Raw genomic sequence first — 19,506 nt, forward strand, 5'->3', positions numbered from 1 at the left:
AGAGTGGAAACCCGCTACATTTGTTTTTGATTAGTGGAAAGTAATATTTGATATGTACCATCCCACAGACAGTATAGCACATACCACAGCATTTGGTATAACAGATGTGGTGCACTGGTATGAACGAGAAATAGCCCAAATCCGCTTCATTTGAATGCTTTATCACTAGGCTACGTCCCCCCCCCCCCTCCCCTCGAACAGATATAAATAACCAGATCTCTACTATCGTGTTTGGAACATGCGTGGATTCTACTAAACTAGGATGATTATGCTCGTGTGTGACTAAGGCAGACCTAGCTCGACTACTCTGCCGTTCGCGAGCTAGGCGGACGTGGAAAGTTATAGCCTCTCTCAGCCAGTGATATCTATAGAGTGAAAACACCGAATGCCTGCTTACCACCGCGTATACAAAGATGCCCGCTCTAAAGCAACTATAAAGCAATGTGTCACGTTAAATTACATACATTGTGTGTGTGTGTGTGTGTGTGTGTGTGTGTGTGTGTGTGTGTGTGTGTGTGTTTGTTGGCCAACGGCGTAGGAAGGTGCCAAAAAGTGTGTGTGTGTGTGTGTGGGGGGGGGGGGGGGCACACTTTTTTATTTGCACACTTTTACACTATCATAAAGCAAATATAAGGCAAAATATCTGAGTAGGGGGCACCCCCCTCCCCCCCCCCTCCCCCACACACACTTCCTACGCCAGTGTTCGCTGACAACACACGTCAGCACCCACTTTTCTTGTGTTTGTGTTCGCACGTCAGCATCCACGAATTTAACCGGGACATTGTTGAAAGGGAGTGCTATCGGGTTTCTTCTTGTAATGTACTGCTGACATAGATATTAGCCAAGAATCGTGTAATTTGTACCTCCAGTGTATGATTGCTTTTTGCACGTGGTTTTGTTAAAAGTAATGTATATATATATATATATATTAAATTATTTGGACTTGTACTTCTTTATAAGAGGTTGACACGTAGCCCAGTAGTAAAGCGCTTGCATGATATGCGGTCCGTCTAGGATCGATCCCAGGCAGTATGCACATTGGGTTATTTCTTATTTCTCGTTCCAGCCAGTGCGCTACGACTGATATATCAAAGGCCGTGGTATGTGCTATCCTGTCTCTGAGATGGTGCATATGAAAGATCCCTGTTTACTAATTGTCAATGTAGCGAATTTACTCTGTAAGAGTATGTCAAAAGTTGCCAAATGTTTGACATCCAATAACCAAATATTAATAAATCAATGTGCTCTAGTGGTATCGTTAAACGATACATATTTGCACAGTGATTATATTAAATTATATATGCTGTTTTTGATTGGTTATCGTTTTGTGTTTATTTTTTTGCTTTTTTTGTAGTTTTTTTCGCTGTTGTTGTAAACACATATATTAACATGTTGTCACGTTTTGGTAACTTTATCCACCGTTGTAGGATACATCAAAATACTGCCGGGAATATCCCGCAGAAGAAGAGAGTATAAAAACAAACAACAAACAAAAAGACATTTGGAGTAACACACACACACACACACACACACACACACACACGCGCATGCACGCACGCACACATATATATACACACACAGACACACGCACGCACCCAATTCTGGTTTAGGTAGGGTCGGACCTTGATGGGTTTCATTGTGTATACACGCACACACGCACATACTAACGCACACACATAAATACATATATACATACATAGCCTACATACATACATACATGCACGTAAACTCACACACACACATACATACACACGTACATAAAATACATTTACAGCCAGCCATACATACACGCACACACACACACACGCAAACTCACACAAACACACACAATCATACCCAGACACATACATACGCACACACACGCACAAACACACACACACACACATACACACACACACACACACAAACACACATAGACATACACAGACACACACACACATATACACACACACACAAACGCACGCACACAAACACACACAGAGACAGACACACACACAGACACAGGCACATACAGACACATACATATACGCACATACACACGCACACACACACGCACACACATAGGCACACACACACAGACAAACGCACATACACACACACACACACACATAGGCACACACAAACACACACACACACATACATGCGCGCGCTCACACCTGGGCGATCTTAGTCCAAAGGTAATTTTAACTGCAGACGGTTAGTATATCTATCCTTAGTTGATCTCAGCGCTAAGGTGGCTTCGTGTAACGGTGGCCCAGAACGTGACTAACTGTTGTGATATATCGATCAGCCGATTTGCTCATGAATATTCAATAGACACTCGCTGCTTATCGATGGTCCCTGTCAACTATTTAAACTCTGTATTGAAAACCAGTCTAACAAGCGTCCGTGGTAACGTAAACACAGTACCTGTAGGTCGATCAAATTTGAAGAAACAATTTCAAGGTGAATTTGTGATATCGAAGGTAAGTTTAGATTTACTTCAATCTATTAACACAGTGTCATGTTTCTTCTTTTAACACAGTGAAGGTTTTTCTTCTTTTGTTTTATCGGAATGTTAAATGAATAACGGAAGTCACAAGTCGGTGATGTGGTTTCTATTTTCCTTTCCAGCATGAAACATTGCTTACAACGTGCTAATACCTATACTGATATAGGTCTCAGCTCTTGGGTGAGTGACACACAGGTCTCCCGGTAGAGTTGACCTTGTGACTGAGAACCTCAAAGGTCAAACAGCAGATCTACCCCCCCCCCCCCCCCCCGTGGTCTCCCCTTAGGTCTCTCTTTCAGTCTCCCCTTCGGTCTCACTTTCTATCTCTCCTTAGGTCTCTCTTTCGGTCTCCGCTTAGGTATCTGTTTCAGTCTCCGCTAGGTCACTCTTTCGGTCTCCCATTAGGTATATTTTTCTATCTCCCCTTAGGTCTCTCTATCGATCTCCCCTTGGGTCTTTCTTTCTATATCCCCTTAGTTCTCTCTTTCAATCTCCCCTTAGGTCTCTCTCTGAATCTTCCCTTAGGTGCCTGTTTCGGCCTCCCCTTAGGTCACTCTTTCTATCTCTCCTTAGGTCCCTCTTTCGTTCTCAACTTAGGTCTCTCTTTCGGTCTCCCCTTAGGTATCTCTCTCGGTTTCCCCTTAGATCTATTTTCAGTCTCCCGTTAGGGCTGTCTTTATCCTCCACTTACTTTTCTCTTTCGGTCTCCTATTGAGTCTGTTTTTTCCATATATATGCATATATTTGTTGACACATAATTACCTTGGTTTATAGTCTGACCTGTTAAGCTGGGGGTTGGGGTGTGGGGGGTGAGGTGGGGTGGAGGGGGATAACATTTAAAATCCATAGTGTCCTTGGTTGCTGTAATTTAGTTTGACACTAATTAGTCTGATTGCTAGCCTTTAATTAACTAAATATTAAGTTATTCATTCATTTCAACTTATTTTCGTGCTTATATCCAATGAAGGTTCAAAAACGCTGTCCTGGACACACACATCAGCTGTCTGGGCTGTCTGTCCAGCGCAGTGTGTTAGTTGTTAGTGGTTAATGGTTTGGGAGAAAGAAGAGGGTGTAGTGGCCTTACACCTATGCATATAGCCCTTAAATGTACCATGTTTTAACCACAGTAACTGTTTTAAGTCAAAATATACAGGTGACGTAATAAATATACCACGTTTTTAACCATAGTTTAAAATCAAAATATAAAGGTAACTTAATAAATGTATCACGTTTTTAACCACAGTTTAAATCAAACTACAGAGGTGACATAATAAATATACCACGTTTTTAACCACAGTTTAAATCAAAATACACAGGTGACATATTAAATATACCACGTTTTTAACCACAGTTTAAACCAAATATACACCACACAATTTTTTAAAAGCAAGTCGTATTGTAAAGACCTAATTTCTTTCACAGCGTAAACAGAAAGTACATACAGTGAGCTGGTTTTCCACGAAACGTCAACACGATACCAGCAAGTAGTTCAGAAGCCAGGCAGACATGTATACATGTGTACAGGTTATTCAGAATACTCTGCGGTTCGATAGCTTGACGAACAATTGGAAGGTTATGATCGATCAAATGTCCGTCTAGTTCGTGAACGGCAGAGTACTCAGGATAGTGTGTATGTATACATGGAAAAACATACTGTTTATATTATAATGTACATGTATATGTGTATCTGTATCTGTATCTGTATATATATATATATATATATATATATATATATATATATATACATATATATATATATATATATATATATACACACAAATATGTGTGTATATGTATGTGTGTGTGTGTGTGTGTGTGTGTGTGTGTGTGTGTGTGTGTGTGTGTGCATGTATTGATGCATGTCTGTATAGTGCAGGGCGAACATTAAGTCAATACTTTTCTTCTTAGTCCGAACGGACGTAGAAAGAAAGAAAGAAGAGTATTGATTTAATGTGCGCTCTGGACTATTTTCTTCTATATCCGTTCGGACTACTTTGTATACAGTGCCGTAGCGAAGGAGGGCGAATATGTTCTTGGTTTGAACACTGTATTAAATTTTCTAAAATCATACATGCATACATACATACATACATACAACCATACATACAAACATACATACACACGAACATACATACTTTCATACATACATACATACATATATTCATATATATATTCATACATTCATACATACATGCATACATACATGCATACATACATGCATACATACATACATAAAAACCATACGTCAAAAAATACATATTGTAAGTTGCCTCCTTACGTCAGTGTGTGTATATATGTGTATATGTGATTTTCTGCAGCAAACTTTGACATTGTTATTGTATATTAAGCTGCGGTCCCTGGTTAGAGACCGCTCCAATATTACTTAACACTTTGACATTGTTATTGTATGTTAAGCTGCGGTCCCTGGTTACAGACCGCTCCGATATTACTTAACACTTTGACATTGTTATTGTATGTTAAGCTGCGGTCCCTGGTTAGAGACCGCTCCAATATTACTTAACACTTTGACATTGTTATTGTATGTTAAGCTGCGGTCCCTGGTTAGAGACCGCTCCAATATTACTTAACACTTTGACATTGTTATTTTATGTTAAGCTGCGGTCCCTGGTTAGAGACCGCTCCAATATTACTTAACACTTTGACATTGTTATTGTATGTTAAGCTGCGGTCCCTGGTTAGAGACCGCTCCAATATTACTTAACACTTTGACATTGTTATTGTATATTAAGCTGCGGTCCCTGGTTAGAGACCGCTCCAATATTACTTAACACTTTAACATTGTTATTGTATGTTAAGCTGCGGTCCCTGGTTAGAGACCGCTCCAATATTACTTAACGCTGTTTTTGTCAAAATTAGACACCCTCCCTCCCGCTGGAAAGCTCCATAACGCTAGACCCCCAACATGTTACGTAACGTTTGGAGACACACCCACCCATCTCCCATTCACAAACAAGTCATGCGATTCGTGTAATTCTATTATTATAACTTTTGTAGAGATAGTGTAGTGAACTTAGTACTAAAGATAAAGCAATATATTAAACTATCACATCTGAAGTTACAGTATAATTAAATCTAGAAGTAGAAATTTAGATATAATGGACATAGTTGTGTAGTTACATAATGTAGTTTAATGATAAAATAGGCAACCTGAATACTACTTACCGTAATTAATACATATATTTCAGACAATGATAGTTCTTAGTAACATTTAGTGACATATTGGTCAATTTGTACGACCAAAAAGTGCTTGTTGGTAGAAAATACTGACTGAGATAATGCAGTGCAGTGCGAGAAGCATTTTATTGAGACTGTTTGAAAACTATTTGCCCTTGTTGTTACAGAATAAATGATTGAACTTTACAAACTTGTTGTGTCACCTTTGCCTTCTGTGGTTATTTGGGAGGTTATTACCAGCCATTCACAAAACATTCAGACGTTCGGTCGTCACAATATACATACATATACATATATTATTCAAATTAGTTGCATTGCATAGTGTTATTTATCCTATAACTTACCCATGATATCCATGTCATAAACCCATGTGATGTTAAGTGTATTAACCCGAAACATAATGATATGCAAATGTGTAAGGTCTCTAAGTAATGCGTTGTTGTGGATGGGTCATTTGCTTACAAGCCAACCAGACCTGTGTACCGTGTAACGTTTTCAAAGATTTAGTTAAAATGCGTCACGTCAAACTAATTTGTGCTAATCATGTGATATCATATTACCTATGGCGGCGACTTTAGTACTGTGATTTACTAAAACATGAATTAAAATGTTATTTTAGAAGTGTTATAGACAAATAGAATACGCTCGTCTAGTTAACTGGCATTTGTCTCAGCAGATCCTTGACAAATATCGACTAACATAGACTCGGTTGATACTTTCCATATTAAAACAAAACCTACTCGTGACGAATCCTCTATATACATTTTGTGTTTTGTTTTAGATACAATATGGAAGGAGCGAAGAAGCGACGTCACGATGTTGCACCTAGTCCGCCAGTGATGTCTCAGACTCAAGATGTACAACAGGAGTCAGCAATTGATTCACCTGCCTTTCAACCAGGTACACAGTCTAATGCTGTTGCAAATATTAATGTTCGTACCACCGGTAGTGAACATACATGCACGACTTGGGGAAACTTTCCTTCAGGCTAGTAAGTCCAAACTTATCGAATAGCAGCATGCTGATATAGCAGTCCCGCTAGAAGTCATGACACTGTCTCCGATTCCATCATACGTCAACTTAGGAGAAGAGTGACTGCTGATCATAACGGACATTATTTGCTGTCATGATCGTGAGAACGTATCAAAGCATACCACGCAGGTAAAATGAGTTCAACATAATTATGTGTATATGTGACCAATCGTGTGTTAGATAACAAATATGAAGATCTCCATTACAGATGGGTTTCATCTTTGTACGCAAGTTTTAGCATGATGTGAATACAGAAGTTACTGTACCAGAGCGCAGGAGGATCCTTACAAAAATGTGGCATCGAGCAAGTACAAAGAAGGCTGCCGACCGTACAAACGAAACTTTGTCAGGACTTTGGCAAACTTTTAAACCGGCCTTGCATATTATATTATAAATACATGTATGTTGTAACTGGTCTGTGCAATATGTTACATCCAACTCAAGAATTGTACTAGATTCCAATTCTGTGCTTTGGGCCTTTTAGCTATAACATTATCACATAAGAATTTGTAAAGGATTCAATGTGGCAATTGGTAAGCATCCATATGCTAGATAGAATACCAACGAATGTTGTTCCTGTGGCCATACCTATACAGCAATTTGTACCAATACGAGTACACGTACTGATCCCAATGATCATTACCCACTGCCCCTGTAAACACAGCACGACAAGCACTGAAAACATTCATCAACATTTAAATACGATAATATTAGCTAAGTTGCTAATGCAATCATCACCGTGGACAGCAGAAATACGAACAATCATCGTTGTCATACAAGTTCTTATTTTAATCAGACGTTGGTGGAAGATTCTTTATTTCTGTTCTATGAATCTGGTAAACGACAAACCAAATTGTGACCGCTCATTGTTGTCCTGCCAATACCTGAACAGCAGCTACAGAGCTTACTACATCAGTCTCTAACCATATTACATAATTATGTATCTGCACCTTTCGTATGATGACATATGACTTTAAACATGAATGCACTTCATAGCCCCAAGTTTCCCATACTATTTATATACAGCTCATATTGTTTAACTTGAGGCACAGTGCATTAACAACAGTGATGACCTACATGGATATATTTCTAGCTGCTCGGGTACACCCATACGGTAATTCGCTAAACGATTATGTTTAGATATTGTCTATGAGTGTTGGGAATTGAAAAATGGCCAAAAGTGTGTTACTGCGAAACACGAGATCAAATACTGATATAAAACAGAAATATTTGATACCAATATTTATATTTACCATTTCGTGCTCGGATTCTATATTCTGACGTCCACAAGACGTTGTCGATTTCATGAAGAGTACGAATGAGTTTAACCCTTTTTTTCTCTCTTTTTTAAATCTCAAGGGCGTTTAATCACATCCTTTATTTGGTTTCAGTAAAAATGGCAACCAAAGAATCCGAATCTAAAGTCCAGTCCGGATTTGTTGACAACTGGCAGAAAGGAAAGTCAGTCATAGAGAGTCTCAGATATTCACTGGAGGAACAGATCCTGTGTGACGTCACCTTCATTGTGGGAGAAAACCGGAAGCGGATACAGGCTCACAGGTTCATACTGAGTCTGCGCAGCTGTGTATTCATGGCCGGACCGGACGTCTAGCAGAACAGGATGAAATTGAAATCCCAGATATCGATTCTGATACATTTGAACAGGTTTTACAGTAAGTTGGCTATATCTATATGTTATACTTTTCTCACAGCACATACCATGAGAGAGATAGAGGTGTTGGAGAGAGAGAGAGAGAGAGAGAGAGAGAGAGAGAGAGAGAGAGAGAGAGAGAGAGAGAGAGAGAGAGAGAGAGAGAGAGAGAGAGAGAGAGAGGGACAGACTGATTCAGAGGAAACCTAATTCCGCTACTATGTAATACACAGACGTTACAGGTAGTACTAAACCAAATAACTTCCGGCTGGGTCAAAGTGCGAGGTGCACCGAACTTTTGATAGAGAAGTGAACACCACAAGTCCTGTGATTGGTTATAAATGTGAGTGTGTTGGTTGTAAAAAATAATAGTTTCATCTGGGTAAAAAAAAATTGCAATTTTATTTCATCTAGTACCAATGTGTCAAGTAGCCTTGTGCTTGAAACATGTATGGGGTACCTGTACAAAAAAGTACTCGAATTTTGTGCGAAACTAGGGTAGTCATAGACGCTACCCGTTATCTCAGAAACGAGCAGCTTGACCCCCATTTTTTTCTGATTCACTTTAAGTGTAAGGGGTGGTAATATTTATATCCGTGGCGTTTATGTCGGTTGATACGTTGCAGGTAGGAGTTTTAGCCACATATGTTACTGTTGTCGTCTATGGGATTTGATTTGGTAGTATACACCCTATAGCACATATTCAGTGCATAATAAAAAATATTATGATTTTGTCATTTTATTTAATTAAACTATACTGGTTGATAAATTAGCCATCACTCGATCATGCAAGTTGACAATGACCTTGACCTTGACAATAATCTCTGTACATGGCTCTGAATGGAGTTTGAATCAAAGTTAGCACTGAAGAAAAGTTGGTTTTGGCCTATAATTCATACTGTAAAGATTTCAATAATTTCTTTTTACATGGTATTTGACTTGCCATATACAACTGCTCTTAAATATGGTATTATATATAAGCAACCTGAACTAAGATTTTAATAGCAATTTATTTTTGTATTAAAAATAGCATGTGCCAGTAGTGGGTTAATGTCTTTAGTTTCCATTAACATTGTTAATTTTTTATGTATGAAATTCTGAAAACTCAGATTTGTAAAGAAGTTGATTTTTATTGTCATTTTGACATATTTATAGGGTGCTAAGTTATATTTTAGACAAATTTGTAGTTTTATGCAAAATTTAAAGTAAATTTTAAGAAAAACTTTACCAAAAACATAATTAAATTTGTTGTCACTATTGTGCCTTCTCTTCTTATTTGTACATAACAATAAGGTTGTTAAACATATACTTAGATCTCCAGATAATTTTTTTTTTTTTTAATAATCACTTAGTTAGCTCTCATGAAAAGCATTTTGAGTTTATACTAGATTCAGAACCAATTTTTTTCAGATCTGATTATCTGCCTTGGATTAAGTTGATAATTTATTTTATTGTTAAAGCTGTATTACCTAATGTTACTAGCTAAATAAAATGCTGGATTACAGATTGTGGGAATACATCTAATGTACATATTGTATTCATCCGGATTAGAAAATAATGCAAGAAAATAGATGTTCGGGTAATTTTGTCATTTAAAAATAGTTTTTTTCAGTAATTAATCAAAAATAAATGTGTTAAAGCTGCATGATAATTCCAGATATCACAACTATTAAAACCACCAACTACAGTAGGCTATAAATAAAATATAGTCAGGAATATTGGTGGCTGCCAATAGTTTTGATGGTACATTATGAAAATCAGCATGGCCGATGGATTTGAAATTCGCACACCTGGTAACTTGAAGACACCCACACCCAGCATACAGGATTTCCTCCCAACACTAATGTTCAGGACATTAAGTCATTACTTCATACAGGTACAGTCATGTTTGTGTTTCCTTCCTCAGACAGTGTATTGTTTTAATACTGATATTTCTTTGATGTGCCTGTTAAGGTCTTCATAATCTAGGGGTCAATCAAGTGCATGTGTTTTAATGGAATTCTTTAAAGGGGTAGAGGTACGCTGACTATCTTTGTTGTCTCTACATATATACCTGAGTACACACACCCAACTGAAAGTAAATATCTTCAGGAGTTTTATTTAAAAACATTTTGTTGTTTAATATGACATATTGCATTTGTACAAAACTATATGCAATATATATGCTTTTTGAGGTGTACATTATATTAGGTTGCATTGTAGAAACAACAGTTTCAGTGAGGTTGTCAGTTTATGTCAGAATACACCAGATCCTGGTTGTCATAAAGACACATAAATGGACACTTTTTGAAAAATGTATGTTATCAGTATAGGTAGTACTAAACCAAATAACTTCCGGCTGGGTCAAAGTGCGAGGTGCACCGAACTTTTGATAGAGAAGTGAATACCACAAGTCCTGTGATTGGTTATAAATGTGAGTGTGTTGGTTGTAAAAAATAATAGTTTCATCTGGGTAAAAAAATATTGCAATTTTATTTCATCTAGTACCAATGAGTTTTAGCCACATATGTTACTATTGTCGTCTATGGGATTTGATTTGGTAGTATACACCCTACAGTAAATATATACATCAGTACATACATACATTCCTGATTTAGCTTTATTCATTGCGATAAACCTGGGTTCGTGGTAAAAACAATAAAATCAAAAAACTATATTTGTAGGAAATATGTCACAGGGAATACAAACTGAGAATACTATTTTTAAAAGCTATAAACAGTACAATACATGACAATGTATGAATAATTTCAGACCCGTAGCCAGCATGTTTTGCGGGGGGGGGGGGGGGGGGGGGGGTGTGTGTGTCGAAATTGCTATTTGAACGGAACCCATCAAATGCGAGCGCCAAAGGCGCGGAACCGTAGACTGGGCGGGGGATTCCTTGAGGGTAAAATGGGTTTGGCGCCATACCCAAAGATTGTTGCAGATTTTATTTAGGGGGTTTTTGTTTACCTTTTGACAAAATTAATTAATCTTATCATTACGGTATGCCTTTCTTAACCCTAACCCTGAACTTTCTTTCTGGGGGAAGTCCCCCATACCCCCTGTTGACTGGTTGAAATCAATTCCATAGTGCTATACCCAACAATTTCTTTCTAGCAGAAACACTGATATAGGTAGTACTAAACCATAACTTCCGGCTGGGTCAAAGTTCGAGGTGCACCCAACTTTTGATAGAGAAGTGAACACCACAAGTCCTGTGATTGGTTATAAATGTGAGTGTGTTGGTTGTAAAAAAAAATAGTTTCATCTGGGCTAAAAATGTATGCAATTTTATTTCATCTAGTACCACTGTGTCAAGTAGCCTTGTGCTTGGAACATGTATGGGGTACCTGTAAAAAAAAGTACTCAAATTTTGTGCGGAACTAGGGTAGTCATAGACGCTACCCGTTATCTCAGAAATGAGCAGCTTGACACCCATTTTTTTGTGATTCACTTTAAGGGTGAGGGGTGGTAGTATTTATATCCGTGGCGTTTATGTCGATTGATACGTTGCAGGTAGGAGTTTTAGCCACATATGTTACTATTGTTGTCTATGGGATTTGATTTGGTAGTATACTCCCTATAGAACCCCTTGCCAAACAATGTGATGACCCCGGTTACACTCGAGAATATTACACAAACGTTTCTTGCGAAATTTTCGTTAACAAGGTGCATCACGTTGTGGTATGCATGTAAAATGGCCTGATCACAAAGCCACGACAAGAAACCGTTTGTTTTCAGTCGTACTAATGTATTTATAATAAATGATACATGGCGAAATTGTTATAAACTTAAGCATACTGGAACGTCTTGACTTCTAATCAGCGGTTATTGGAAGGAAGGAAATGTTTTATTTAATGACGCACTCAACATATTTTATTTACGGTTATATGGCGTCGGACATATGGCTAAGGACCACACAGATATTGAGAGAGGAAACCCGCTGTCGCCACTTCATGTGCTATTATTTTCGATTAGCAGCAAGGGATCTTTTATATGCACCATCCAACAGACAGGGTAGTACATACCACGACATTTGATAGACCAGTTGTGGTGCACTGGTTGGAATGAGAAATAGCCCAATGGATCCACCCACGAGGATCGATCCCACACCGACCGCGCATCGAGCGAGCGCTTTACCACTGGGCTACGTCCCGCCCCTATGGTTATTGGATGGCAAAAGCAGTTATATCGACGCATGGTCACAGATGAAATCTGCTGTCGCCACATGGCTACTCTTTGCAAATAGCAGCAAGGAATCTTTATGTGCACTTCCCACATCCCACAAAGAGGATATCACAACCGACGTCCTTTGATGGACCAGTTATGGATCACTGGTTGGAACGGGAAATAATCAAATGAGTCCACTGAGGAGGATCGAACCTTCAGCAAATGGAACCTCAGATAGACGTTCTTTCTACGTCCCGCTCCCTAACTTGCATAAGATCATATCATTTCATTGTATAAATACAAAGTCGAGTTGCATTTTGTTAGGGTGCTGTTGGACGAATAATGTTGCAATCTCGTTCACATCTATATCTTTGTCATAATGAATAGTTAGGAGCGCCAAATTAGAAAGACGCCCCAGTCCCATAGACGCACGTATGTATGCGTGTAGTCGCCGGAGTGTGCTAAAGCTTCGTTCACACTCACACTAAGTAACCGGTAATGTGCATGCGATCTTTAGCAGAACGAAGATATTTGGAAACATCGTTTTATTATATAACATTTAGTGAAATATCTTAAAATGTCGCTGAAATAAAAATGATATCAGTCACTCAGTGATTATTAATCATCGGCTATTGGATGCCAAACATTTGGTAATTCTGACTCGTAGTCAATAGAGGAAACCTGCGACATTTTCTTAATGCAGCAAGGGATCTTTTATATGCACTTTCCCACAGACAGGAAAGCACATACCACGACCTTTGTCCAGTTGTGGTGTACTGGATGGAACGAGAAAAAACCCAATCAGTTGAACGAATTCACTGAGGAGGTTCGATCATGGGTCGCAAACACCTCAAGCGAACGCTCAACCGACTGAGCTAAATCCCGCCCCTCTGACCATAAAAGAAGAACAAATAACTGGAGTTAATCTATGCTTCCAATCTAATCTGTAAACTAACTAATATTGTTACGTGATAAGTTGTCAGTTTAGACTGTGTTGACTTTCTGAAGATCTTTATGTATCTGTTATCTTGTAATAAAATGCACTTTTAATCTAATTATACCTTTCTCTTTTTGTCTCGTATATAATATATTATTATTAACCATACCGCTATAACTGATTTGGTGATTGAGGAGTCCGACGGGTAGCAAACCCGACTACGTTATCCCGGTCATTTGGGGACAAGGACTTTTATATGTTACGTAAAATCCTTGTCTTTTTTTTTCATTTGAGCGGAACTCTCAATCCTGCGGGGTGATCGTCCGATCCCCCGACCCTCCCGCCCCGCCCCCCCCTCCCCCGGCTACAGGCCTGAGTTTGCAGGTTTATAGACGGGTTTTTCCGATTGTCGCCAACAGTTTATGACGGTGTCGATAGATGGCGTAACCGTACGGCCGCCATTAAGGGAGTGAAATTCACACAACAATAATATGTGACGGCATTGCATCTGGGTTTCAGTATTTCAGTGTTTATGACTTTTGTCACGGGGATTCTATAATACCCGTAACTGAATAAAACACGATTGTCCAAATATCTCTCCTAACTGTATATCTATTAGATCTCTCTGTAACAGGCGGTATATACCCGCTGTGGCTCGTCTCTAGGTATGATCTGAGATACGATCTTATAAAGTATATATAATATAGCACGTTTAGTTCACTAGAAAACACAACAAAAACACAATACACTTTGGAATCTGTATTAACCTACGCTGACAAATGTACAGCCGCAGTAGTTAATTAATAACAACAATAATAACAACCAGAACTGATCACTTAATTAGTTAATCTCTAGGTGTTTAGATTACACAATATGCTAATCACTTCACCGTGCCACAACACCCACACGTGTGATAATTGAGAACCGCTTCCAGGGGAACGTAATTAATAAAGGAATTACAGCTCTATTCCTAACTGGTTAATTGTTAATTAACCCTTACTACTCATTCAGTAACCTTGTAACACAGAATTAATACTGGTACCTATCACAATAAAGACAATAACCTACAGTTTACCTAGGTCTTCTAGGATGACTGGCTAAGCTTTATATTACCAAATACTCGTATAATGTTAGAACAAAAAGTCTATGATTTACTTCGTCAGATGACCGAAGACACTGTCTAAAGAATATTGGTATAATACAGTATTAAAATATTTAAGGTCACATCAATCACATCAAGGTTATACAACAGAGCAGAAATAAAATATTTATTTACCAAAGTCCAAACGGACAACGTTCCCGGGAGCCGTCCTTTTTGCTTCTCCTCATAACTCTAAAATTCTAGCTATTTATTATAAATCGAAATATCGCCTGGGGGTAAATCGCGGCACCGAATCTTATCATCTGATATTCCACCTCTCCCAGAGTCGGTATATTCTCTCTGATCGTCAGTCTGGCTGTCGCCAACCGCGAGCAATCTCCTGACCATAAACAGCACTACCGGAGATATTACGTAACTACTAGCCACATGGCCTCCACACCTGCTCTGGGTGTGTATTAGAATGCCCGATCGCGCGAAGGCATTACGTAACAAATTGCCAATCTGGGCTAAGTGCATTGGAACTGCACACGGCCTTCTAACACAATTAATATCGCCACAGGCGAAAACAAAATTAAGAGCATGTCCCGTCACAACTTTCTTGGAGCGTTTTGTAAAAGCAAAACCAGTCCCTCGGATAATTCAACCTCTTTTAAAGATTGTATATTCAATGTGTTTCTGGTCGTCTTTAATATTTATAAGAAGCCCAAACTGGATTTTGTCTTAAATAATTCAAATAAAATGAAATTTAACATAGTACACATATTAGAACAATCAGAAACGTACGCGTTTAATATACAGCCACTAATATTTTATGCAGAACAAATATATTTGATATGTAATTACAATCGTTAAAAAGTCTTTGTTAGTCAATAACATCTTAAAAAGTGCAGCAAACTCAGGAATGTCCCTTTAATTTTTTGTGTTCCTAGAAACAAAAAATAATAATTTCAAAAATATTTATAATAATAAAATAATAAATAACTAAAGAAAGAAATTCATTAATTAATCATCAAAATATAAATAAATTAATTAAAACAAAAATAATAATAATAAAAAATTAAATATGACGAAGTGGGTGGGGTGCGATTTTTTGTGTGGTCTGCATGCGTGTTATGTCAGTAAATTATTTATTTATCATTTTATTTGTACACATTTAACACCATAATAACTCATATTTATATTTTAAAAAATAATAATAATAAAAACAAATAAAAAAATAAAAATAAGAGAGCAATATACGGTGTGTGAACTGCGCCCCACTTCAACCCCATGTGATCACATCTGGAATATCCCAGAGCTAATAATAGTAACAGCTAAACGTTGATATCCCGATCTAAGGTCAGTCTTTCTTCTTGTTTTTAAAATGGTACACCACGTTTTCTACAAACGTACACAACTGAACTATTTTCTTATATTTTAGGATGCATTCAGTAAAGTTTAACTTAATAACCATTAAACTTATTTACTTGCGTGGGTTTAATTTATTCGCTATTCTTTTGTATTGGCGTGTATAGGTGCTTTATTATTTATGTGTTTAATCATTCACATATTTCCACCGATATTGCAGCCACTTTCAGACCGAAACCTATTTCTGATTACAATATGTGCAATTTGGTCATTTTCACCCACACACCAAGGCTTTGTTTCGGAATGAATAATGCAAAATGCTACGTTAGTAGCACACAGCTAATCGAAACAAAATAATAAACCACGAATCTATGTGTGCCTAATAATTATTTATTGTATTAAACTCCAGTATTGTAATTTTAGCAGTTCGGCGGTCAATTGAAAATCATAGATGGGATCTGCAGAGGAAACATACTTAGCTAAGAGCATGTATGATGACAATGTAAAAGAAGTCATGTAAACGAATTACCACCACCACCACGCAAACCCCCACCCCACCTCCCTCCACCCCCATCGAGCCTTATCCATGACTACATATATGAAGACAAATCATAGCATAATTATGCATGTTGAAGATAAACACCACGTAATTATTGCATTATTTTTCAGGTTTTTGTACACTGATGACATCATCATAGACGGGAACAACGTCGTCGGGCTGTTAGATATGTGCAATAAATACAACATCGACTATTTGGAAGAGAAATGTCTGAAATACATTTGGCAAAATGGTGACGCAGTTTTAAAATCTGACAGTTTCTGTGACCTCTGTCACGACTGTTTTGCGAAAGTCATAGAAGCTGATCAACTAAATGCCAGCGAGGAGTCTGTTTTAAAAGCTTCCATCGCCTGGAGCGAGGCAGAGTGCAGACGACAAGGAAGGGAGGTAACTCCAGAAAACAGACGCAGCGTTCTTGGTGAGAGTATGCATCTGATTCGGTATTCTAAAATTGACCCAACTTATTTTGTGCAGAAAATGTCGCTGTCAAATTTGTTGACGGAAGCTGAAGAAATCAAGATCTACAGATCTTTCATCGTTCGAAACCAAGATGTTTCACCATTTAAATCAAATCACAGACTCGGTACACACAAAACAAAAGTTACAGTTAACCGATTTGATAACATATGCTATGTAAAACAAAAGTGTTACTATGTGGAAGAAATTGTTGGTTTTGGGAGAGGACGCTCTACGACACAACGGCGTCGGCATCTCTGCGTCTTTTACGAAGGAATAACGTTTTGTTTGAACGCCAGCGCAGAACTACAAGGGTTTCAGTTTTATGGATACTTACAGTCTTCGGATCATTCTTCTGTGACCTATTCCGTCACGGCTTCTGTATGTGATGCTTCAACGGATGACGTAATACCTGGTTCAGAAATAAATAAAAAAATTTCGTCCAGTAATGTCGTCTACGATGTAGACTTTCCCAGTCCCATCCAGCTTGCTCGGGACATACAGTACAATTTAACTGTGACAATTACAATGCCGCAACGATTCACAGAGTGTGAAGACGTAAACTGTTTACAGGGCGCAAACGGAAAATCAGTTGTAAGCCACGGATGGTTTACGTGTTCGTTCTATGACTATAAGAAATGCAAACATCTTAAAGGAGACAATCACACTAGTGTTCTAACTGGGCAGATACCGGGTTTAAAATTCCTGCTGTAATAATCCAGGTCAACAGAGTTCAAGAAACAATTTGGTTCAGCCGTATCAGACACACTATGGATCGTTAATATCAGACATAACCTGGAGTCTCAGTATCAGACACACTATGGATCCTTAATATCAGACATAACATGGTTTCTCAGTATCAGACACACTATGGATCCTTAATATCAGACATAACCTGGTTTCTCAGAATCAGACACACTATGGATCCTTAATATCAGACATAACCTAGTTTCTCAGTATCAGACACGCTATGGATCCTTAATATCAGACATAACCTGGTTTCTCAGTATCAGACACGCTATGGCTCCTTAATATCAGACATAACCTAGTTTCTCTATATCAGACGCACTATGCATCCTTAATATCAGGTCAAAGACAATATTGTTCCGACTATCAGACACAAACTGATTTATCAATATCAGAAGCAATGTGGTTTCTCAGTATCAGACACAGTCTGGTTCCTCGATATAACTAGCAATCTGGTTTATCAGTATCAGAGACAATATTGTTCCTGAATATCAGACACAAACTGGTTCCTCAATATCAGAAACAATATGGTTCCTCGGTAACACAGACAATCTTGATTCCTGCGATATTAGACGCTATTTGGTTCCTCAGTATTGAAGAAAAGTTTGTAAACGCTGGAACTGTCATACCGATGCTTACTACATGTGTAGTTCTGTCTCTAGATCTTCGTGTCCTGCTTAACGATTACTAGTAACCATGCAGGTGAAAATGCTTACTTAGCTTTTATAGCATTTTGCCTTTCATTCCACATAAGTATGACGTATAGACTTTGACTGTAATTATTACAACAAAAAAAAGAGAAATTATTTGAATTTCAATTGAAGCTTACTGTAGAAAGACGTTATGAGATTGGGTGTTGGCTTAAAACATAATGATGATATTTTTATGACATTTGACATTAATCAGTTTCAATACTCTATATAGAGAGTAAAATACCAATTCCTGGGTTCACTTCACATCTAAGTAGACTAGATACCAGCGCAGACTTTAACATGCTCTCCCATGGGTTTGGTCTACGGCATATATCAGACATTTGACATATTTTTAAAGCTATTTTGTTTATTACATTTGTAGGGCTTATGTATATGATTTTACCTTTAAAATGTTTTTTTTATTAATGATTTATCAATATTTAAGTAGATGTGCACAATATAGTTTTTATATGCTTGTGATTTTCAACCAAATTATTATCGATAAACTCGACCAGGAACGTTTCAGAACAAACCCTGAGCTCAGTTTTCGAGTCCAATAATAAATTGTAGTTGACCAAAAAAACAACAAAAAAACAAAACAAAAACAAACAAACACCACCAACAAACAAACAAACAAAAAAACAATAAGGGCGAGACGTAGCCCAGTTGTAAAGCGTTCGTTTGATGTGCAATCGTTTTAAGATTTCTTCCCATCGGTGGGCCCATTGGGCTATTTCTCGTTCCATCCAGTGCACAACAACTGGTCTATTAAAGGCCGTGGTATGTGCTGTCATGTTTGTGGGGTGGCGCATATAAAGGATCCCTTGGTATAAATGGGAAAATGTAGCGGGTTTCCTGTCTAAGACTATGTGTCAGATTTACAAATTATTTGACATCTTGTAGCTGATGATTCTTAATCAATGTACTCTATTGGTGTCGTTAAACAAAACAAACCTTTTTATATTATATATTTACCATATTAAGACTATTATGCATTTTGTTTATTACATTTGTAGAGCTTGTTTGTACGACTTTAGCTTCAATCGCTTCTATTAATGATTTATGTATCAATATATGAGTGGATGTGCAGAATATTGTTTCCATATTAAAATATGTAGTTAAACACAGTGTGCTTGTGATTCCCA

General features: G+C 37.8%; 1 protein-coding gene across 1 annotated transcript in view; it reads left to right on the forward strand.

Moving 5' to 3' along the window:
* The first annotated feature begins 2,389 nt into the window (after window positions 1-2,389).
* The window catches only part of LOC121373338 (BTB/POZ domain-containing protein 2-like), a 17,713-nt gene continuing 596 nt past the window's right edge, over window positions 2,390-19,506 (forward strand). Inside the window, exons 1-4 of the mRNA XM_041499915.1 lie at window positions 2,390-2,465; window positions 6,468-6,586; window positions 8,110-8,391; window positions 16,577-19,506. The exon at window positions 16,577-19,506 is cut by the window's right edge and continues 596 nt beyond it. Of these exons, the coding sequence (XP_041355849.1) occupies window positions 16,635-17,636 (1,002 nt within the window). The 5' untranslated portion in view covers window positions 2,390-2,465; window positions 6,468-6,586; window positions 8,110-8,391; window positions 16,577-16,634 and the 3' untranslated portion in view covers window positions 17,637-19,506. The remainder of the gene's footprint in view (window positions 2,466-6,467; window positions 6,587-8,109; window positions 8,392-16,576) is intronic.

Source organism: Gigantopelta aegis, chromosome 5 (genome assembly GCF_016097555.1).
Source record: "Gigantopelta aegis isolate Gae_Host chromosome 5, Gae_host_genome, whole genome shotgun sequence".
In the NCBI taxonomy this organism is placed as follows: Eukaryota; Metazoa; Mollusca; class Gastropoda; order Neomphalida; family Peltospiridae; genus Gigantopelta; species Gigantopelta aegis.